The sequence below is a fragment of the Thalassophryne amazonica genome, chromosome 21, assembly GCF_902500255.1.
Source record: "Thalassophryne amazonica chromosome 21, fThaAma1.1, whole genome shotgun sequence".
Lineage (NCBI taxonomy): Eukaryota > Metazoa > Chordata > Actinopteri > Batrachoidiformes > Batrachoididae > Thalassophryne > Thalassophryne amazonica.
Genome location: NC_047123.1, coordinates 2619483 through 2644057, shown reverse-complemented (window position 1 = coordinate 2644057; position 24575 = coordinate 2619483). Strand labels below are relative to the sequence as shown.

General features: G+C 43.5%; 1 protein-coding gene across 1 annotated transcript in view; it reads left to right on the top strand.

The window, feature by feature from the left end:
* ddx51 (DEAD (Asp-Glu-Ala-Asp) box polypeptide 51) overlaps positions 1-24575 on the top strand; it is a 65765-nt gene that overhangs the window by 7987 nt on the left and 33203 nt on the right. The window contains exons 6-12 of the mRNA XM_034161710.1: positions 443-514; positions 585-691; positions 19732-19840; positions 19929-20068; positions 20632-20809; positions 20909-21024; positions 21152-21268. Of these exons, the coding sequence (XP_034017601.1) occupies positions 443-514; positions 585-691; positions 19732-19840; positions 19929-20068; positions 20632-20809; positions 20909-21024; positions 21152-21268 (839 nt within the window). The remainder of the gene's footprint in view (positions 1-442; positions 515-584; positions 692-19731; positions 19841-19928; positions 20069-20631; positions 20810-20908; positions 21025-21151; positions 21269-24575) is intronic.

Here is a 24575-nt window from a genome sequence, read left to right as displayed (position 1 = left end):
CTATAACCTGAGAAACGTGTGTGTGTTCCAGTTTCCACTAAACCTACTGTGTATGTGCAGGTTGACCCCAGATTTGCCCTTTAAGGGTTCGTTTTAACAAAGGTCAAGGTCACTGGAAGTCAAAGTCAAAATCATGATTATTAAAAATCTGACGTCCACCAGACGTGGAACACACACTGAGGTGGATTCTAGAATTGCCCAGGCAAGGTCACATTTACCAAAGGTCAATCACTGGGGTCAGATGCAGCCGTTACTGTCTTCATGTCTACAGGGAGAATTAAGTTTATGTAAATATTTAAAACCTGTTTTTCTTAGCTGACTGACGTAGTTTCAGCACTGTGCGCTCTCTTTTACGTGCCTTTGAGCAAAGTACAGACTTCTCACCTGTGACCATGCGACACACGCACGCCGTCTTTTAAAAACCCAAACTCTGTCACTGTAGGTGCTGATGGAGCGGGTCGTGCGTGAAGTCCGGGCGCTGGTCGTGTTGCCGACCAAAGAACTGGCTGTTCAGGTCTGACACGTCCCAAACTCATTTACTTTATTTAAGAAACTGTTTGTTGACACATTGTTGTTTGTGGCAGGTGTTCAAAGTGTTCAAGTCATACACGGAGGGAAGCACACTGAGGGTCGTTGTCCTGGCAGGTCAGAGGTCGTTTGCTGCAGAGCGAGCCTCACTGACGGAGCACAGGTGAGTCCAAAATCTAAGGAGTTCAAATAAAAATCTATTTTATGTGATTCTAGCTGGTACCCGGTGCTGCCCGGGTTAACCTGTTTTAGACATAAGCCAAATGCTAATCATTTTAATCAAAACAATTGCCCAACATTTGTTTTTGGAATGCTGATGTCTTATAAATATAATAGTTAATGGGTTAAAGTTTGTCCAGCAGAACTATAAGAGGTGGACTCCCCAAACTAAGTGGAAATACTTGGTTCAAAGACAAACACATTTGAAGTCCTTCATGCAAACTTTGTTTTGCAATCAAATTTATAACAAAATTACACACAAAAGATAAGTAACAGTAAATGTAAATATCAATGAATCAAAATTGAGGTAGTGGTGTATTTCACTGTTTTTACATTGCAATTTTACAAACGTAAAATGAATGTATTCAGACAGGAAGGTAAACTGGGTTGTACAGGACAGTCAGGTGCTTAACAGTTGAGAACATAAAGTAGCTGAAGTAAGGGATTAAATAAACAGAGATGGCCAACACATATACAGGGCTGGAAATTTGAATCTGCCTGGTCATACCCACAGCCTCAGCCTAAGCATGTTGTTGTTTTGAGTGTGCTATAGAAAGGATTAAAAAAACAGAGATGGTCAACACATACAGTGAGGCAAATAAGTTTTTGATCTGACGTGGTCCGTCTTTAGTCTTCTCGGGATGTCGTCTTTTAGATAACACAAACTAATTGCAAGTGATATGCTAGAAAAGGACACAACACTTTAGAATAATTCAGCCTTAAGCAAGATAAAATGCACAGAGTTTTTAAGTTTATTTAAGCCTGCGACACAGAGCTTAGACAAACTGAGTCCTCTAGAGAGACTGACTAGGTGACAACCGCGCTCATCTATTTATTGGAGACCCGCGGGCATCACTCCTCCTTCGACTTTTTTATTTATTTCATTCCCAAGACATGGTTTTCTATTGGAAGCGTCCTCTAGTGAACCCTAAGCAGGTGTTAGGCCATTATTTCAATGTGACAAACGCTCCCATTAAAACGTGAAGGATTTACAACTGATTTTTTTAAAAGACCTTCAGCCACAGGTGCAGCTGGCCTGAGGCCCCCCCCGCACGTGGCCTCAGCCACAGGTGCAGCTGGCCTGAGGCCCCTGCACGTGGCCTGCGGGAAAGCACCTAAAAGGCCTTGGAAAGCCCCTGACAGACTGAATGACTAATAGAGCCCTTTTTTTTGGGTTGAACACCTGCTAGTTCAACCAGAGGACATACAGTTCGGATCAGGACACTTGATAGTTCATCATAGTTCAAATAAGGACCTAAAAATGCTTCTACAGTCCCTCCTCTGGGACTCGAAAGAGTCCCATTACATCAACTATACTCTTGGGTTGTTTACTGACAAGACATCCTCATTTGTGCATTGCAATAAAAAAGAAAAACACATCACTCGAATTACTGATAACTCTGGTGCGGATATGAATATCAGTGATACTTCACACGGTAAATATATTGAAGTGCAGGTGAACCTACATACTAAGGCACAAGGTGATCAATTAGCTGGATTATATCAACGCAAGGTGACATTCAAACATTGAGTTTTGGTGTAATTCAAGGCACTTAAAATGGCCACATAAAACAAGTTACAGCAACCTCTTAATCATGGCAAAGTAAAGGCTTTACATTGACATCAGTGCAACCAATCATCTTCTGGCATCTATTGTCTCACTCAACCAGAGGCTCCAACCCATTATACTTGGTTCTACATATTATTTTGTTAAAGCGTCACACATTTATTATTTAAATGCATCAAATAACCCCTACGTTACCACTATTTAGTCAGCCAATCAAGAAACTATTCTAAGGTTAGCGCAGCTATGTCTAGTTAAATGATAAACACCATAAATGGTTTCCCTTCATGTCCGTCCTTAAGTCATTTGCCTTAGTCAATCATATAATGGTTTTCATTATAGGCCATTTCTCAACATTCTCCACTTTGTTTTTCTTCTTTTTCAGCTTGTTTTCTAATGCCCTTTTTGGCCAGATGCCAAATTTAGGCGATGCATGTCTCTTGAGGCATGCTATAATTTAAGAAAAAGGGGTCCCTATGGCGCATCTTTACTACTAAATCTCCAAACACGCCGTGTAAGGGTCCCCTTTTTATAACTTTGCAATGTGATATCTATGTGTATGCATTTAGCTTTATCTGTGTTACGCAGATGATGGTAAGGACAGACATTTACCCGACCTTCGTTACTAAGATATATCCTCCTTTGTTTTTTTTACACTCAGATTTCTGAAACCAGTCCGCAATTCAAACTCAAGAACCAAGATCATAGTCCGTGTTCAGTGCCATTACGTCAGTCCGCGCTCCTCAGCATTTACTCAGCGTCTGAAGTTTTGGGAGAAGTTGGGGAATATGGGGAGGTTGGCCTTTCAGGGGTAGTGGGGGAAGGATCAGGAATTCTGGCTTTCAGACAGTCGCGCAGTTCTCTGATGGATCTTTCCAGCTCCTTGTGCTGCTTGGCCAGGTTGTACAGGGCCCCCAGAGAATTCTTGCCCACATTCAGGGTGGTGGTGGCCAGCCCTAGGTGTTCCCTCTCCATATGCTCCATCATGCTGGCTAGCATGTCCATACTAGACTGAAGACCACACAGTTGAGTATGGAGGCCCTCCTGAGCACAAGTGATGTTGGCATTGTCACGGTGTATCCTTAACAGGTATGCAGCTGTCTGACTCAGTTGTGGCATGAGTTCCTCAAATAGTCCATGGGGAATGTGATTTGTGAGGGGCAGGAGCTGCTCCAAGGTTTTTGGAACAGACTCTTGTGGAAGACAAAGCTCTCGAACCAAGATTGCCATGTCCTGTGGGGTGACCATGACCAGATTAAGGTTGTGCAGTCCAGGGGACAGGAAGTACAAGGGGGAAGGCATTTCGTGTGTGGGGGGAGTATTGCTGATGTCGCTCGGGCAAGTGGCTGGGACACTCTGGGCATTTAGCAGCCTGTACAAAGCTCCCCTCTGTCCTGGTCGGTGAGTTCGACTAAGGTCCACCCCTGCTGATCCTCCTCCAGAGGTACTGGGCTGATCGGAATATCTCTCCTGCCTTGGGGGTGGAAAGCTGGGGACAGGTCCTAGCAATGAATTGGGTCTAGGATGCACTCGGGCGGTTGCTGCATATGGCCGACCTTGGCTGTCTCCCCTGGAGGGTATCGTTGCCACTGGCACATGTGACTGTCTCCATGGCATCTGCGGAAGAGGTGTGTTCCTGAGTCCAAAGGGTCCTTCAGGTGATGGTGGAGCCCTCGGGCCGACTCTTGCTGCAGGCAGATTCTGTGAAGCCGTCATCGCCAGGTGCTGGAACGATGAAGATCCTTCTGTTGCCAACTGGTTTAGCTGCTGGATGGATTGCGGCTGTGGCGACCAATCATGTCTCGACCATCCCTCCTGTATATCCTCTTCTCCAAACAGTTCTGAGAGTCCAATCAGACTTGATAGAGGCAGATCAGGCATAGGTCCCTGATCAGGGGAGTCTGGTCTCTCAGCCATACTCCTGTGTCCTAGTAATATACATATACGTTCATTATTACAGCTCCATGTCATTCTTTCAGATATTGTCTATCCTATCCCTCATTTTTGTGGGTGCATGTGTGTGAATGTAAATGTGCGTGCATGTCTTCTTCCTCGTCTACAATATCACCAAGCACGGTCCATCCCAGTCCTCCCTATCTGGGGTGTACGCCACAATATTAGGGAGCTGGGGGCTGTCGGGGAGGATAATTGGTATTTCATCCATTTCCATATATTCTGGTTCTCTGTCTGTTTCGTTTGTGCTTTCTTCCAGGGCTCGGATGGCTAACAGTGGGAGCTGTCCTACTGTGGATGAAATCAATTTATTGACCAGAAATTTTATCAAGGGAATACCACAACATATTACCAGCAAGACCGCCACCCCTGTTAGTGCCAAGATTACACCTATCTGATATAACCAGTCTTTCCATGATATCCACCCTCTCCTTAGAGCCCCAAACAGTGAAAATAGTGGGCCAATATTCATTCCATTCCCTACAATGTATCCAGAATCGTCAGTTTCATTTCTCCCTCCTACGGAGTTACTTAATAGTTCCTGTTGCATCTCTTCAAGTGTGATTAAGAGCTCTGTCAAATTTCCGTCTTCCCCTGTACGCATGGGAATAGCTGTGCAACATTCGGTGGCTTTGATCATAATACAAACTCCTTGTTCATCAGCCATCATCATCTCGATAGCTAATCTATTTTGCATTGTCATTAGCGAGGTGGCGTGCAGTTGTTTGGTTAAGGCTCCTACAGCTGCCAATGTCCAATTCAAATATCTTTGTTGATTATACCACAAGTAATTAATCCACTGCACCTCCTGGAACCTAGAACGGACTTTTGGAGTAACCCCGAACAGAGCCAATGCCCATCCCCATTTATCCCCGTCTTCATCTGCTTTAACTCTGCTACTGTCTATGGCTTCTAATTGTCGGGGTATCCCTTCTGGTATCCCGTTTCTTACTGTGATGTTGTAGTCTGTTTTAAACGTCATTATTCCTCTTTTCTTACGAAGTTTCTGTGGCATGGGTTGTATTGAATTTGGCATTTCAATTACTGTTATAGCTCCTGTGAGCATCACAGGAGCACAAAGGCCTTTCCAATTAGGGGACAGCGATGACAGGAGTTTCCTTCTTTGTCCGCATATCCAAAAGATGTCAGCTAAGGGTACCGTTCCCTTAGCTAAATTTGGAGTAGATACCCATGAAGCATGGGTGAGATTCAGTCCAATTACAGACCCCCCTGTGGCCGGTACTATTTGTTCACACTGTATGCCTGCTGCTGGCAGGGTGTGACAGACGGTAATGTTCCATGCTGTTTTGGCCGGTTTGTATTCTTGCTGCTTTTGCATACACTGTATGTGGTGTTTTGGCTGGGTCGTCCCTACCTGCCAATCGCTTATGTATTGTGCTACTAATCCTTTAGCTATACAGAATGGGTGTATCATCCCTTTCTCTATTTTAATCATAGGTGGAACGGTTCCTTCTGTACTTAGGGGCACTGGACAAAGTTTACTGTCGGCAGCATATTTTTCATCACCTACTGCCATTTTCATAACACATTGTGTATAGCATTCTGCTTGGTCTGAGTTATGTTGGGGGCTTCTATAACAGTTGTTGATATCAGGTAGGGGTTTAGCCTGAGGTATCACACCTTTCCGGTGACAGGCTATGCAAGGCTTTTCACTGATCTGCCTAGCCGAAAATTTCAACCATTGGTAAAATAGATTGGTCTTCAACCCTTGTGTACGGGCTAGGTCTGTACTGGGATCCCATCTCCCTAAGTGACTGCTTGTTTCTAGGCTTCTAATTGTCCTCTTTTTCCTTGGTTTGATTTTTACCCATTTTGTGGCTTCATGTACTGTAACAGTTACGTCTTGCTTGGTTTCCCTGCATCCTCTTTTATCACAAATTACCTCTATGTTGAGTGTTCCCTCCTCTTCACATTTGATGCTAATGGCTTTGCCTAATATGTAATCCCCCAGCTTTCCCTGTATTCCTGTGTTCTTGTAGGCTTTTGATTTAATGTATACCAAATTATATGTTTTTCCTGTGTTTAGAATGCCTTGTTTAGCTGCTATTGCGGCCATGGCCACGGCACAGTCCGTTGTATGTTTTGGACGTCTATGTTCTCCCATACTGACCACCAGTAGTATTGTCAATCCCTTGAATAATTCCTTAATCATTGCTCTGATGACTGTTGAGATGTGCTACTAGATGTGCTACTGAGTGAGCCGTCACTAGATGAGCTGTCACTAGGGATGTGTGGTGTATCTGTGCTTTGTCTGGGTTGTACTGTCGGTAAATCTACTAAGTTGCTGTCCGAGTCTGATGTCTCCTGTGGCCTGTCTATCTGTCGGTCTGTATTTCTGTCTGTCTGTTGGCCTGCGTCTCCAGTTGTTTCTGAGTCTGCATCTGAGTCTGTTGCTGCTCTATCTGGCAGGGATCCACTACTCTCTGAAGCTGTGCGTCGTCTTTGTTCAATCAGTCTCTGTGAGCGCCTTGGCCGGTGTTCGCCTGGCTGCAGGGAGGCGTGGCCTTCCCTCGGTGCTTCTTCTGGCTGCAGGGAGGCGTGGCCGTCCCTCGGTGCTGCTGTAGGGTCTCTGGCTTCTCTTGCTTCCCCCCTTGGCCCGGCGGCTCTGCCAAGACGAGCTTGCCGAGGCCGCAGGGGCGCTGGGCCACCAACCCTACAGCAGTGGTTTAAATGAAACCAAGTGTCCTTACCGTCTACTTTGACTGCTGTACGTGAGGCAAGAATAACTTTAAAAGGACCTTCTCGGCGGGGCCTGTCCCACTTCTTTTTGAACACTTTGACGTAAACCAGATCACCAGGCTGGATGCTCTGATTTTCGAGTGGAATCTCTGCTTCTCTGTCTTCTGTAGCACCTTTGACCTGCAAAAAGATAGTTTTGTGTATTTGGGTTAACTGTCTCAGATAATTATGCCATTCGTCTTGTAGCTGCTCCAGCGATGGTCCTTCGTAGGGTCCTCTCAGGTATGGAATAGGCATCGGCCGACCTGTAAGAGCTACAAATGGTGTCAAATGGGTTAGTCGGTTAGTTTGTGAGCGCATTGACAATAAAGCAAGCGGCAACGCATCCAGCCAGGTTAGTTTGCCATTGCTGTCTGCTATGATTTTTGCTAGTTTGTTCTTTAAAATGCCATTAGCCCGTTCCACCGCCCCATTTGATTGAGGGTGATAAACACACCCAAACTTCTGTTTGATACCCAATTGTTTGAATGTTTCTTGTGTAACCTTGGCTACAAAAGCCCTACCGTTGTCAGATGAGATAGTATCCGGAATGCCAAATCTTGGAAAGACATCTCGGCACAGAAATTTGGCTACCGTTTTATGGTCTTGATTTGCAGAGGCTACTGCCTCAATCCATCGGCTGAATCTGCATATCACTACCAAAACATATCTCATTCGTTTAACTCGGTTTTCAGCTCCCATGTCTATGAAATCCATCATAAGATGTCTGAATGGCCCATCAGGGACCGGAATGTGGGCTAAAGGGGCTGTGAATGATTTCCGGACATTGTACTGTGCACATACCTCACACTCATTCAACAAACGGTCCACTGTAGCTGCCATATATGGTGACCACCAGACAGCTTTTAGTTTGTTCATAATTTGGACTTGCGAACAATGATCGGGTCCGTGGGCCCAAATGATTGCATGTCGTAATAAATTGGTGGGTAACACAAAATGTCCATGACTACTGCGCCACAGCTTGTCCGCTGGCCCCTGACTGCGTGTCTCAATAGCGCCTCGTTTAACCCACATTCGTTTTTCTTCTCCACTGGCCCTACTTTGAGCCACTATCAGTGCGTCAAGTGAAACCAGTGGGGCACAATCTTGGATGGTTAACAGGGGAAACATATTTTCCCCTTGTGCTCCTTTGCGAGCTGCGTCATCTGCTAGGTTGTTACCTTGAGCTATGATGTTATTATTCTTTTGATGACCTGCACATTTAATGATGGCTACCTCAGACGGTAATTGGAGAGCTTGTAACAGTTGGGAAATCGCTTCTCCATGAGTGACAGGGGTGCCATCTGCTCTCAGGAATCCCCTTTGTTTCCAAATGTTTGCATGTACATGACATACGCCATAAGCGTAGGCTGAGTCTGTGTAGATATTAACACGTTGATCTTTAGCTATCTGGCAAGCCATAGTTAAGGCTTTGATTTCTGCCAGTTGGGCTGAACAAGGCTGATCAATTCCTTGGGACTCCAGTAATTCAAAGGTCTCGCCATCCGTGTTTAATCTAACAATCCCCATACCCGCATGCAATTCCGCGGCATCCCGAAAGCATGAGCCGTCCACGAACAGGGTTAGATCTGCATCTATGGCGTGATTATACAAATGTTCTCTGGCTCTCAAAAATTTCTCTGTCTCTGCCACACAGTTATGTGGAGTACCATCTAACGGTGTGGTCAATTTGGTGGCGGGATTCACCGTGTGACAACGTTGTATTGTTATTTCTGGAGCGGACAACACAACTTCATATCCAGTGCGTCTAGCTTGTGTTAAGACAAAACGTTGACTGGTTAGCAGGGCATGTAACTGATGTGACGTGTACAACGTTACTGCATGTCCCATGATTATGGATGATGCTTTTTGAAATGCAAAGGCAGCTGCTGCTAGACCCTGATAGCATGGTGGCAATCCTGTTTCAATGTTGTCAAGCTTTGTACTATAATAGGCCAATGGTTGTTTTCCTTCATTTGTTTCCTGCATTAGTACAGCACAAGCATAACCAGCTTTTTCAGTAACATACAAATGGAAAGGTTTCCCATAATCTGGGTTACCTAACGCGGGAGCAGATTGCATGTATGTTTTTAGGGCCTCAAAAGCTCCCGTTGCCTCATCTGTCCAGACAAGGAGAGCTGCATTGCATGTTTGCCTCACTGCTCTAATCATGGCACGCAAAGGTGCAGTTTTTATAGGCCGACTGTACCCTGCCATCCCAAGGAATGAAAGCATCTGTCCCACTGTTTGGGGTTTGGGAGCCTTGATTATAGCCTCCACTTGGCTTGGGGCTATACATCGCGTGGTCCCACACAACTGTCTTCCCAAGTATTCTACTTGTTTGCAGAACTGCAATTTGTCCTTACTTACTTTATGACCTCCATCTGCCAATGCATGCAATACAATTAATGAATCTTTTTCACACTGTTCTTGAGTCTCTGATGCAATAAGGAGATCATCTATATATTGCACCAATGTACTGGGTATGTCAAGGTGTTGTAAATCTTCAGCCAGGACTTTGTTAAAGATGGCTGGGGACAGGTTCAGTCCCTGAGGTAGCCGTGTATACGTTAGCTGTTGTCCCAGAAATGTGAATGCAAACAAATGTTGTGAATCTGGGTGCACAGGCACACTGAAATAGGCTGAACACAGATCGATTACTGTGTACCATTTTGCTCCAGCAGGGATGCTTGATAGTATAGTATGCGGATCAGGTACTATAGGTGCATCCATTTCTATTATTGCATTGATAGGACGCAGATCATGTACCAGCCGATACTCTTTGGTATTGTTTTTAGGGATAGGGTAGATAGGAGTGTTGCATGGGCTTGCAGTTTTTATTAAAACTCCAGCTGCCATCAGTCCCTTAATTACTGGTTTTATGCCTTCAATAGCCTGAGGTTTTAATGGATACTGCCTTTGGTGAGGCAGTTTTGCTCCCGGTTTTACTTTTATTTTACTGGTAAGGCTGTTTTTACTAGTCCTACATCTGTTTTGCTTTTGGACCACACCACTGGTGGTATTTGCTCTAACAATTTCTCTTGTTGGGCCGATAACACCATCTGTCCCTCTGATCTAGGATTGAGCTCCACTTTTTGAGCTATAGCCTCATCATTTACTTTTAAATTAATTCGTATAAACTGCTGGTCTTTTGACAGATGTACTTGTGGACTTTCCATGTTTTGCCATTCTTCAACTTCTGAGGCTGTCTTTACCATTGGACCTAGGTCATGGGATTCGTACTTTTCTGAGACTAAAAGGGTCACATGAGGCGTGGCATTCGGCACTTGATACCATTGTTGTTCAGCTGAAGTTAGCTTGACAGAAGCTGCGGCCCCTTGGGGGCCTAAATAAATTTCTGTGGTGGTTATGTGAAACAGCCGTTGATTCATCAATGCATCCCAGCAGCATGCATAGTCAGTCTGTTCTTGTTTGGCATCGAACATCAGGGTGACATGTAAAGGTAAACTAGGTGTATATACTGCTTCATAGTGTTGTTCTGTCCAGGGCTTCCATTTTTCCCATTCCAGTTGAAGATTTGAATTTTCTGGTTGTAACTTCAGCCAGTATACCATGGGTTGCACAGGTCGGACCTTGTTTTCCATGTCCATAAGCACCATAATGTTGGCGAGTGCTTCGTCAGGAAAGTGTATTTGCAGTCCTTGATGGGTACACACTATCTGGGTTTGTAGCTTACATAAAATGTCTCTTCCCAGCAAATTCACAGGTGTATTTTGTGAGTATAACAGGGGTGCTTCAATTGTTTTTCCTGCAATCGTTACAGGAAGTGGGCGTGTAAAAGGTATTATTTGAGTTTTCCCAGAGAAGCCGATGGTCTTAATTACAGACCCAGAGAGGGGGAGATGAGCGCCCATTTTCCCTATGCAAGAGTATGTTGCCCCTGTATCCACCTTGAAAGGGAAATCTCTGTTTTGTATATTAACAGTGACGGTTGGCTCTTCCTTAGGTATCATCGAAATAGCCAATGCCACCGTTTCCCCCTCTGTCTTCTCTAGGCCCCCCTATTGCCAATAGGCAGAGGGTCCAACCCAAGGTCGGGCCGGACAATTTCTCATTCAATGTCCAGGTTGTCCACAGCTCCAACACTCATTAGAAGGTTGATCCCCTATTGGGGGTGTTAGTCCCATAGGCGGTCCCGCTTGACTGTTCCTGGGAGCTGAGTTTTGGAATCTGCTTCCAAATGAAGGTTGGCGAGATCCTCTTCGCCACCCTCCTCTTTGACCTTGAAAGTTCCGTGACTCTCCTCTCCACCCATGACTGTAGGTGGGTCCATTTCCGGGTGTGCCAGTGCTATGGTAGTGATAGTGATGCTCCACTGGTGCTGAGACTTCTCCTGTAGGAGTGCTTCCTGCTGCTCCTTGGGGGCTCTGTGTGGCTGTTACCACAGGTGCCTGTATGGTGGCAGCAGTGTTTGCCGTAAGGCCTGTGTTTGCCAGCTCAGAAGGAACAGGGGTCATCATTGGTGCCTGGGTCTTTGTTTTTTCTTTCTTGACTTTGGTTAGCTCTCCCAACTGCATCTGCACCAATTTTTTCGTCAGGGATTTTGCTGCATCTTCTTCTTTTTGTTTTTCTTTCTTGTAGATTTCAAGATGGTGACAAATATGCTCAGAGTATAAAGCCCAATTCATTTTTGATAGTCCCACGACTCCATCTAGGGCTTTCTGAACCTCATCTGGTAGAGCCTTTTTTACAGTTATTTTAAACAGGATTTCAGTTGCTGGAGAATGGTTCCATGCATTTCCTGTTTCCTCCGCCCATCTCTTCTGGAATCGGTGCAGGAACTTCTTTGGGCACTCTTCAGGTGTCCATTCCTCATCATCCAATTTAGAGGGATCCAAGACCTCCGGGTACTTTCTTCTCAGTCCTTCCCACATGGAGTTTCTATAGCGATTAAAGGGGACTTCATCATGTTGATTAGTGCCCATCATTTGTGTTAGTCCAACCTTTCCTGCTAATTCTTCAGTGTCATGTTTTCCCATGTCATGCATTAGCAAGGCTTTTATGTCACCTAAAGACAAGGTTACCCCTGCAGTGCCTTCTTCTAAGGCAGTTATCCATCTCCCAGCTCCTTGGGTGATGTCTGGCAGCCTGTTGGCCAGCCCCACCATGTCTGTCCAGCTCCATGGGGTATACACATGATGACCATTTCTAACCACCAATGGGCATATGAGGTCTTCGTCCTCCTCTTCTTCTGTGGGGGCTCCATACTGTCTTCCAGATCGAGTGCGCCTGACTGGTTCCAGGCAGTCTATCCAGTTGGTTATATCCTGTTCTAAAGCCGCTATGTCTTTGGCTACACATTGTTGTCTTTGCCTGAGTCGGGCCTCTTTTGCACTCTCAATGACGATCTCACCAGAAATTTTTCGGGTGGGTGGCTCTATAATGTGATTCCCTTGATTGGGCGTCGATTGTTGTAATATTCTTCTTTCCTCTGCGTCCCTATGTCTTTGTATTCTTTCCTTCGCTAGCCGAAGTTGCTCAGCTAGTTCTTCATTATCTCTTCTGGCCAGATCCAGTGTGTCACAGAAGCTCTTGTGCCACTCTTCGGAGCCTCTATAGCCTGTGAAGGTCCAGTCGGCTGACTTATGGTGGGAGGGGACGGTTTTCAGTGGACCTCGATGTGCAGGCGGAGACTTCAGGTCTCTCTCTTTATCCTCGTCTGCCTCCGTGTCACTGTTATTTGTGGCCCCCCCTGCTGGTCGTGGTGAGCGACCACTTACTTTCGGACTTGGAGACCTTGTATGATCCATTTGACAGACTGAGGACCTGTCTCCTTGTGGCTCTCGAGCTTTTAGTGTCAGTGTGAATTTGCCCTCCACATCCATGCCTTGGTCCTCTTCACGAGTTCCTAATACAAATTGTCCAGCTGTCTTTCCCATATCATGATGTTTATATGGGGGTGGCTCTGCTTCCCAGCTCGGTGCACTGGCTTTAGTTTCTTTGGATCTTTCCTCTGTCATTTTTTCTCTTTTCTGCTGTAGCCTCTGCGCTTCCTGCTTGAACAAGGCCAAAACTTCTTTTTCTTCAGTGCGTTTTTTGTTGTTATTCACGTTCTTCTGCTGATCTTTAATTTCTTTTTTCTGTATTTCTACCGCAACTGCTTCACACATCACCGGATCAAATGATCCCACCAAAGGCCATTGCCTGCCCCCATGTGACCTTTTGTGCCACTTTCTCATACATTGGTTGGCCTTAGTGCGTTTTCCTGGATTATTTCTTAGTACTAAGTCTAGCGGGGTACTTTCCCGACCTTGACCTTGAGAGTTACCCATGTAACCCTGACAAACGCTATGTGAGGTGTTTCTATGGTGTTCTGGTAGTCCCTCAGGGGCTGTCCTGATCCAGACCAATAACTTGCCGGCTGTAACACCTGTTTTGTATTTTAAACCCTTAAAAGGATTAAATTTCCAACTGTTATGCCCGTCTTCTTTTTCTTTAACTAAATATAAAAATTTACCTGTTTCCCACCGAACCTTCCTTGGGACCACAGTCAGAGTCAACCTAGGAAACAGTTCTTCACCTGGATCGGTTGGTAGTGTTATTAAATGATTTAATGGTATGCTAATTTCTTTATTAGGATCAGCACAAAGCAGCTGCAGCCACGGGGTTAAACCCTGATGCCACAGACGTCTTATCAGCAGCTCCCAATTAATTAGAGGGAATTGTTCTTTCTTTTGCTTCAGATTGATTACCTTAGTAATCTGCCATAATTTCTGATTGATCTCTTGTTCGTCCTGCCAATGTTCTGCTCCTACACTGTCAAAATAGGTCCTTTCCAGCCAAAAATGTGTCCTGATTCCTGTTCTGGGAGTATTATTTCATCATCACTTAAGTCTCCCATCAAAGACTGTCCCAAGCATTGATCAGTCTGTCAGCTTTTTCACTATAATCTAAGCTTTAACTCTTTTGATTTATAACCAACTTTATTTATTTAATCCTCTTACAACCCTAACACTTCCTAATGTCTTTGCTCCCGACTATCTATTTTTCCTTCTAGTTTTCTTTCTTTGAAATAATATCTACCTTCTCTGTATTTACATAGCAGTCTCTTCTCCTGTCTTTTTCTTCACTGTGTTGTGTGTAACACACTGTCTCTGTTTCACACTTTCCTCTCTGCCTGTCATGCACCTCCCAAGTCCTTCTGTTGGGTCTAAACGTCTCCTCCTCCTCGTACTCTTTACATTAATCTTGTATGTCAGCCAGCCTGCAAGCCCCACAGCTTTGCCTGCAACTCCCCGCTTACTCTCCGCTCTCCCACACACCAATCTTCAAAAGCTTTATACACAAAAATTATTAAAAACAACTTTCTATATATCTCTATCTAGACTTCTGCCACCCTTTACTCCGCGGCTTTAAACAACCTTTTTATTCACTTAACACCAATGTGTTCTGTTTAAGTATGTATCTCTTCTTCACGTTAGACAGCTTCTCCGGCGCTGCCAGCAACTCATTATTTTTTAACAAGCCCTCTTTGAGCGTACAATATTTCATTTACTTCTACGCCTTACCGCGCCTCGCGTGCGTATCCTGTGCTTAATATATTATTTTTCACAAGCTCCTCTCTGAGCATACAATATTTCATTTATTTCTACGCCTTACCGCGCCTGGCGTGCGTATCCTGTGCCTTTCTGCACTTTCTTCTACTTTTTTCACTTACTGAGCTCCTCGTGAGCTTAATGTGCCTTTGCACTGAAAATACTCTCTTTTTCTTTTCTTATAAAAAAAAAACTCATATTACTGTGTACTTAATTACTTATTCTTCTCCCACGCCCCACAAGCGTGTATTTGGTGCCTTACTGCACTATTTTCTGCTTCATTAATTATCATGTATTCTGCACTAACTCTTCATTCATTTTTTTTTTTAATAGTTTTTCTCTTTTTTCTTAAAAAATGACGTCCTTTATTGAGCTCTTTTACTTACTGTCAGCTGTGCTACTTTGCACTTTTCTCTTTAAATCTCTTTATCACGTACGGTATTTCTACTGCGCCCCCTCAGGCGCTTATCTTGTGCTTCCTCTGCACGTATTCTCTGTTAAACTCTTTTTCTCACTTATTTCACTTCAGTCTCTGTTAAACTCTTTAAATAACCTTGTATTACCTTGTATCTATTTGTCAGTGTACTCCCCTAAATTAACCCCTACAGCGCATGCTATCAGCCGGCACGTTAGTAACGAATTTCAACACCAATTATTCCCCAAGCATCCAGGTTAGTTCTCCATGCACTCTTTTCCGCACCAGAGTTCATGAACATTCCTGACCTTTCACTCACACAGACATTCTTTTTCCTGGGAACACACACACCTTCTGAGCATTTTATCTACAAGGCCTGATAATTTTCAATCTTATCTTTTTTTGTCTTTTATCAATTTTCTTAGTCCAGGTTCTTTTGGGTAAGAAGCAATTAAAAAAATATCACCTGTCAACTTGGGCGGAAATCCCGACTCACTCCTCCAGATCGTGCAGAAGTTATAAAAGGTTTCTGCTTACCCTTTAGTCGTGATCACTGTTATTTACGGTCTGGAGGGATGAGCTGGACCGTCCCAGGCTGCCGGAATGCCCCTGGACCCTCCTGAAGCTGGCTCGCCAAGTTCTGACGTGGTCCGTCTTTAGTCTTCTCAGGATGTCGTCTTTTAGATAACACAAACTAATTGCAAGTGATATGCTAGAAAAGGACACAACACTTTAGAATAATTCAGCCTTAAGCAAGATAAAATGCACAGAGTTTTTAAGTTTATTTAAGCGTGCGACACAGAGCTTAGACAAACTGAGTCCTCTAGAGAGACTGACTAGGTGACAACCGCGCTCATCTATTTATTGGAGACCCGCGGGCATCGCTCCTCCTTCGACTTTTTTATTTATTTCATTCCCAAGACATGGTTTTCTATTGGAAGCGTCCTCTAGTGAACCCTAAGCAGGTGTTAGGCCATTATTTCAATGTGACAAACGCTCCCATTAAAACGTGAAGGATTTACAACTGATTTTTTTAAAAGACCTTCAGCCACAGGTGCAGCTGGCCTGAGGCCCCCCCCCGCACGTGGCCTCAGCCACAGGTGCAGCTGGCCTGAGGCCCCTGCACGTGGCCTGCGGGAAAGCACCTAAAAGGCCTTGGAAAGCCCCTGACAGACTGAATGACTAATAGAGCCCTTTTTTTGGGGTTGAACACCTGCTAGTTCAACCAGAGGACATACAGTTCGGATCAGGACACTTGATAGTTCATCATAGTTCAAATAAGGACCTAAAAATTCTTCTACAGATCCACTGTTGATTTTGCAAGTTTTGCCACCTACAAAGAATGTAGAGGTCTGTAATTTTTATCGTAGGTACACTTCAACTGTGAGAGACAGAATCTAAAAAAAATCCAGTAAATCACATTGTATGATTTTTAAATAATTAATATGTATTTTATTGCATGAAATAAGTATTTGATACAATAGAAAAGTAGGCCTTAATATTTGGTACAGAAACCTTTGTTTGCAGTTACAGAGGTCAGACGTTTCCTGTAGTTTTTCACCAGGTTTTCACACACTGCAGCAGGGATTTTGGTCCACTCCTCCATACAGATCTTCTCCAAATCTTTTAGGTTTGGCATTTCAGCTCCCTCCAAAGATTTTCTATTGAGTTCAGGTCTGGAGACTGGCCAGGCCACTCCAGGACCTTGGAATGCTTCTTACGGAGCCCCTCCTTAGTTGCCCTGGCTGTGTGTTTGGGGTCATTGTCATGCTGAAGACCCAGCCATGACCCATCTTCAATGCTCTTACTGAGGGAAGGAGGTTGTTTGCCAAAATCTCACCATACATGACCCCATCCATCCTCCCTTCAATACGGTGCAGTCGTCCTGTCCCCTTTGCAGAAGAGCACCCCCAGAGTATGATGTTTCCACCCCCATGCTTCACGGTTGGGATGGTTTTCTTGGGGTTGTTCTCATCCTCTAAACATGGTAAGTGGAGTTGATTCCAAAAAACTCTATTTTGGTCTCATCTGACCACATGACCTTCTCCCATGCCTCCTCTGGACCCTGACCTGAACTCTTACCCCACAAAGTGAGATCTTGCATGGAATCCCAGACCGAGGGAGATTGACAGTCATCTTGTGTTTCTTCCACTTTCTAATAAATAATCATAACAGTTGTTGTCTTCTACCAAGCTGCTTGCCTGTTGTCCTGTAGTCCATCCCAGCCTTGTGTAGGTCTACAGTTTTGTCCCTTGTGTCCTTAGACAGCTCTTTGGTCTTGGCTATGGTGGACAGGTTGGAGTGCGATTGATTGAGTGTGTGAACAGGTGTCTTTTATACAGGTAACAAGTTCAAACAGGTGCAATTAATACAGGTAAAGAGTGCAGAATAAGAGGGCTTCTTAAAGAAAAATTAACAGGTCTGTGAGAGACAGAATTCTTGCTGGCTGGTAGGAGGTCAAATACTTATTTCATCCAATAAAATCCAAATTAATTATTTAATAAAAATCATACAATGTGATTTTCTGAATTTTCTTTTTAGATTCTGTCTCTCACATTTGAAATGCACCTATGATAAAAAATTGCAGATCTTTCCATTCTTTGTAGGTGGGAAAACTTGCAAAATCAACAGTGGATCAAATACTTATTTTCCTCACTGTATACAGGGCTGGAAATTTGAATCTGCCTGGTCATACCCACAGCCGGCTATTTTGGAGGTAATTTTCAGTTTAACTTTTAAAAATATGGTACCAGTTTGTTCCCCCTGTCATGAGGATTCAGAATATATATAGTTTTTAGGACTACATATTATAAGACAGACAGACGTAGCCCTTTATGAATATAGATTTTGTGTTGGTTCAGAATAAACAGAAGACACGCGACTTTTTAAAAATACAGTTTCACTACAGATGGGTTCTTAATATTTTGTTGTACTTGATTAAAAGCGGTGGCTTTTTAGGATTAAATTAAAAAAGCAAACAAACATGTTATTATACACCTTATACGCCACTGCTATTTTTATACCAAAAAATTCATGCATTTGTTATTAATATTAACGATAAGCAAAATAGACAAACAATAACAGAGGAAGATATTTAATGTTCAAACTGATAAACTTTATTGTTTTTGTGCAAATATTTGCTCATTTTGAAATGGATGCCTGCAACACATTTCAAAAAAGCTGGGACGGGGCAACAACAGACTGGGAAAGTTGATGAATGCTCAACGAACACCTGTTTGGAACATTCCACAGGTGAACAGGTTAATTGGAAACAGGTGAGTGTCATGATTGGGTATAAAAGGAGCCTCCCCAAAAGGCTCAGCCATTCACAAGCAATGATGGGACGAGGATCATCACTTTGTGAACAACTACATGAAAAAATAGTCCAACAGTTTAAGAACAATGTTTCTCAGTGTTCAGTTGCAAAGAATTTAGGGATTCCATCATCTACAGTCCATAATATAATCAGAAGATTCAGAGAATCTGGAGAACTTTCTACACGTAAGCAGCAAGGCCGAAAACCAACATTGAATGCCTGTGACCTTCGATCCCTCAGGTGGCACTGCATTAAAAATGGCACTTGCATCTACAAGTGCAAGTTAAAACTCTTCCATGCAAAGCGAAAGCCAAACATCAACAACATCCAGAAACGCCGCCGCCTTCTCTGGGCCTGAGCTCATTTGAAATGGACAGACACAAAGTGGAAAAGTGTGCTGTGGTCTGATGAGTCCACATTTCAAATTGTTTTTGGAAATCATGATGTCGTGTCCTCTGGACAAAAGACGAAAAAGACCATCCATATTGTTACCAGCACAAAGTTCAAAAGCCAGCATCTGTGATGGTATGGGGGTGTGTTAGTGCCCATGACATGGACAACTTACACATCTGTGATGGCACCATCAGTGCTGAAAGGTACATCCAGGTTTTGGAGCAACACATGCTGCCATCCAAGCAACGTCTTTTTCAGGGACGTCCCTGCTTATTTCGGCAAGACAATGCCAAGCCACATTCTGCACGTGTTACAACAGCGTGGCTTCGTAGTAAAAGAGTGCGGGTACTAGACTGGCCTACCTGCAGTCCAGACCTGTCCTCCATTGAAAATGTGTGGCGCATTATGAAGCACAAAATACGACAATGGAGACCCCGAACTGTTGAACAACTGAAGTTGGACATCAAGCAAGAATGGGAAAGAATTCCACCTACAAAGCTTCAACAAATAGTGTCCTCAGTTCCCAAACGCTTACTGAGTGTTGTTAGAAGGAAAGGTGATGTAACACAGTGGGAAACATACCACTGTCCCAGCTTTTTGGAAACGTGTTGCAGGCATCCATTTCAAAATGAACAAATATTTGCACAAAAACAATAAAGTTTATCAGTTTGAACATTAAATATCTTGTCTTTGTGGTGTATTCAATTGAATATAGGTTGAAGAGGATTTGAAAATCATTGTATTCTGTTTTTATTTACATTTTACACAACGTCCCAACTTCATTGGAATTGGGGTTGTACTTTAATTGCTTTGTCTATAAAATGATTTATCAAAGTGTAACATGTTTCTTTCAAATTGTCATCAAACGCCAAAGATGTTAAACTGATGATGTCACTTATCTTCATATCTAAGAAATTCAAATAAAGAGTGGAATTTAATGTTTGTCTTTGATATATAACTGAAACAACCAATTTCTAAAATAATTGACACTTTTTTTTTCCTGTTCATCTGATCATTTCATTCATGTATGTTGTGATTTGTATTCCAGGGGCGGCATGAGACGCAGTCTCACCGACATCGTCGTAGCAACCCCGGGTCGGCTGGTCGACCACATCAATGATAACTCTGGTTTTAGTCTGGAACACCTCCGATTCCTTGTGAGTTCTTAAAGCCCAGATAAGTCAGGTTGTTTTTTGAAAACAGTAACGCTGAAGTCCTCCGTCTGTGATTGATTATTGTTCCCAGATTATTGACGAGGCCGACAGGATGATTGACAGCATGCACCAGTCTTGGCTCAGTCAGGTGCTGAAGGCAGTCTACAGATCAGGAGGTGAAACCAAGTCGGTCTTCAGGAGGACTGAGCCGGCTCACATCACTGCATCCAGGTGAGTCCGAGAAAACAACAGAGGTCTCCAACTGGTTCCAGAAGGGGGCGGGGCTTTCTTTTCTACCAACCACATCAGTCACAGTGGCCTTCATGAAAACCTGGATCCTCTCTGGAACCACTTTCATGCTGCTGCTGTATTAGTGATAGATCAGCCAATCCAGAACACACCAATCCACCATCCAGAATCCTCAGACTGTAAACACGGGACCCAAAAACAAACAGCATTAAAATCAAATATGGTTTGTAATCAAACCTTTGATGGTCGCTTCATTTGCAAGAATTCCTTCATTCATTTTCCGCCTCTTAGGTAGCTCCAAGCAGCTCATCCCAGGCTTCCCTATCCTAGTCATCAAGTCCTCCAACTCTTCCTGGGAGATCCTGAGGTGTTCCCAAGTCAGCTGGGAAATACTATCCCTCCAGTGTGTCCTGGGTCTTCACTGGGTTCTCTTCCCAGTTGGACATGCCTGGAAAACCTCCCTATAAAACAGAACAAAAATAAAAATGAAGAGCGTTTCTGTGCATTATGTATTTGTGAGATAAAACATGTCTGTTCCCGTCCAGTTTGTCTCCACCTCAGATGCCTCTGCAGAAGCTCCTGTTCTCTGCCACGCTCACCCAGAACCCGGAGAAGCTGCAGCAGCTTGGGCTTTACCATCCCCGACTCTTCAGCTCCGCCCACAGCTGCTCCAAGGCCACACCCAGCACAGAGGAACGCTTCAACTTCCCCGAAGCTCTGACGGTAACACGCGAGCTGTGACATGCAGCAACAAAAACGTTCAGTCAGTCAAGCTCATAACACATTTATCCTTTTTTTTTTTTTTTTTTTTTTTTTTTTAAGGAGTATTATGTGCCGTGTACGCTGAGCAAAAAGCCGCTCCTCGTCCTCCACTTCATCCTGCACATGAAGCTCAGCCCAGTTCTCTGTTTCGCCAACTCCAGGGAGACAGCACACAGGTGACATGAAGCACGGACTGTGATTTATTGAACGCAAACACTAAGAAGAACCATGTGCAGGAGTTAAACTGTGATGTGTGTGAGATATGCAGATGTTAAGGTGGACCTCCTTTCTCTTCTTCTTCAGGCTTTTCCTGCTGATGCGGCTGTTCGGTGGCGTTCAAGCTGCAGAGTTCTCCTCGCGACTTTCTCCTCCACTGAGGAAGAAGATGTTGAAGGAATTCAAAAAAGGAAAAATCCAGCTGTGAGTCTGCGTGCGTGTGCATGTGCTGCAGCGACGGGAATCCTGTCGCTCAGCAGAACCTCAACCTGAAGGTCGCGTTTCATTGGCGCCAAATAACACAGAGGAAAACCGCCGCCGGTGATCACATGACAACACGGGAATAATTCAAACGCTAACAATTATAATCAGCTTCTGGGCTGCTCACACGCGGTTCACCTTAAATAACACAAATATCTCTCAGGCTGCTGGTTTGCTTTTTTCTTCTTCTGTTTTCTGCCATCAAACTTTTATCTGAGCACATTCACGTTTAACGGTGCTGCTGCTGAGCGTTCATCCACTTAACGAACGACTGAGCAGCGGTTTACGCTCCAGCTGAAGCTTCAAGTGCGCACGTGAGCTGAGAACAAATGTCACCTCTCGATGACATTGTTGTTACTGTGACAGCTGTCAGCACGGAGGTCAGCAGGTCACTCCATTTCTAACGTGCGCTTACATAAAACCACTAGTCACATGATTTATTTAGTTTCAATCATATTGGAGAAATAATTTTAGAGTAATAATTGATAATAATAATATAATGGCCATTTTATAATAATGATATTTATCATTATCATTTAATAATAATAATGATATTAATATTTAACCATCTGAACTCCAAGTAGCTTCTTTTTTTAAATCTAATTTTTCACTGTTTCTGCAATGACACAATTACAAGTGGAAGTCCACAAATAAAGACAAAATATAATTAATTTGTAATTAAACACTGAAAGAGGATGTAACCTACATACGCTGCAGTTTTCCAGCTGCCCATAACTGCTACTCTCCTACTCCTACTGAGTTTTTGTCAAGTGACTGTTGGTCTGATCAGATTCATTCAGAGATTTTGGTGTAAAACAGAATCTGGATCGAGCTTGTTTTACTGTTTACAAAATTATAAATGACACAAGTTGAAAAAGATCATTTTGCTGATAAAACATTGGACCCTCCTCTCATGTTATGGGGTTAAAATGAAAAAATGAAGCATATTTTATTTACATTTACATGAAAATCAACATTTAATCTATAATTTGTGTGATGTGTAAACAATCGTACTGTAGCTGAAGTTGCAGTATGAAGAATTATTTATGGTGACCATAATTTGTGTGTGTATAAGATAAGATAAGAAAGCCTTTATTCATCCCTCAATGGGGAAATTTCAGTGTCACATCGCAGCATAGAACAGTAGGAATAGACAGAAGGGCATGAAATAAAACAAACAAGCATCTCTTAAAAACAAGAACTAAAAAAGCACTGAGTAAAGCTGAGGCTACTATTGTTCAGTTCAGTGCTGCACTGCCGGGATGATATACACTGTCAGGATGTGAGAGTGATCAGGTAAAATGACTTCACCGTGAAATGTACGATAAGTTACGCTGATATTTACAATATGGACAGGTTAAAATATAAGTAATAAATATATGTAATATGCAGTGTTGCCACAGTTACTTTGAAAAAGTAATCCAATTACTGATTACTCCTTGAAAAATTAACTTAGTTACTTTATTGATTACTCAATTGTAAAAGTAACTAAGTTAGATTACTAGTTACTTTTTAGTTACTTTCCCCAGCTGCCGACAACAACCCTCTGCCACCTCAACATGACAATGATACTTGTTTTGTCAAAACTCACTTTACAGTCACCCTTTCTTGACTTCAATGAAAATAAATACTTGTTTTATAAAAAGTAAAATAAAGACCTCTTTCTTGACCTCATATTTAACTGTTGACAGCACTTTAACAGTAAAACCTGCAATTTCTAACCTACATTCTTTATAAATAACTATTAAATTCTTTCTCACATTTTTCTAACATTTAAATTCTCTCTAAACACTTTACTTGTCGAAATTATTATTATAAGTAGTATTAGTAGCTGTAGTAAAAAAAAAAAAAAAAAAAAAAAAAAAAAGGCTTCAAAACTGGACCTTTAATCTGGGGGTGTTGTGGGGGGGGCACATCCCTGCCCCACGCCCCCATTCCATCTGGATTCGCCCCTGCTTTGGCATCTGAGCACAAAGAATGAATAATATTTATTTATGCAGCAAACATGACCAGATTTACAGGTAAGAAAGTTTTATTGTGTTTTCACATCATGTGGTCCTCAGAAAGAGAGTTTAGGTGCATTTGAGTGGAAAATAGTGTTAGTTGTTGACGCGTCGCGGAGGATCAGCTGTTTTTATCAGCAGATACGGAGCGGCTCAGCTCAGAATTCTAAATAAAGGAGGAAAAAAAAGCATAAAAATGTCTTTGTAAAGCTCAGTGCAGGTGTGCTGTTGTCACCGCGCTTTAAGAGGTGAGGACGAGTCGTAGCTGCTGCAGAAAACCGCGGATGAAAAGCTCACAGCTCGCTTAAAGTGGGCAGTTCAGTCGAACCCTGACCTCCTGCCCACGGAGCAAGTTTAATGCTGGTATCGACCCACAATGCAAAAATAGTAGTAACACACAGTGACTTGGAGAAGTAACTTTAATCTGATTACTGATTTGGAAAGATTAACACATTATATTACTCCTTACTAAAAAAAGTGGTCAGGTTAGAGTAACGCGTTACCGGCATCACTGGTAATATGTAATGTAATATATGTAAAGTGACTTGAGTGCACCATAAGTTAAATTATTGCACCTAATAAATACAGCAGGTAATGACATGATTATTGTCCTGGTTGCTATGGTTACCACAGTACTAGCATTGTTCATTGTACAGTCTGACAGCAGCCGGGAGAAACGATCTGCTGAATCTCTCCCTCACACAGCGAGGGTGGATGAGTCTGTCACTGAAACTGCTCTCCAGAGCAGACAGAACGTCCAGCAGGGGGTGACACTCGTGGTCCGGCATAGATGTAAGTTTAGCCAGGACCCTCCTGTCCCCCACCTCCTGCACAGAGTCCAGAGGACAGCCCAGGACAGAGCAGGATTTCCTGATGACCTTATCCAGTCTTTTCCTGTCCCTCTCTGTGATGCTGCTGCTCCAGCAGACCACACCGTACAGGATGGCTGAAGCCACCACAGAGTCATAGAAGGTCCTCAGGAGTGGCCCCCTCACTCCAAAAGACCTCAGCCTCCTCAGGAGGTAGAGGCGGCTCTGACCCTTCCTGTAAAGTGCGTCCGTGTTGTGAGTCCAGTCTAGTTTGTTGTTCAGATGAACACCCAGGTACTTATAAGAGTCCACTCTCTCAATGTCCCTTCCCTGGATGTTCACTGGGGGGAGTGTAGTGGGGCGGCGTCTGAAGTCCACCACCATCTCCTTGGTCTTCCCTGCGTTGATGAGGAGGTGGTTCCTCTGACACCAGTCCAC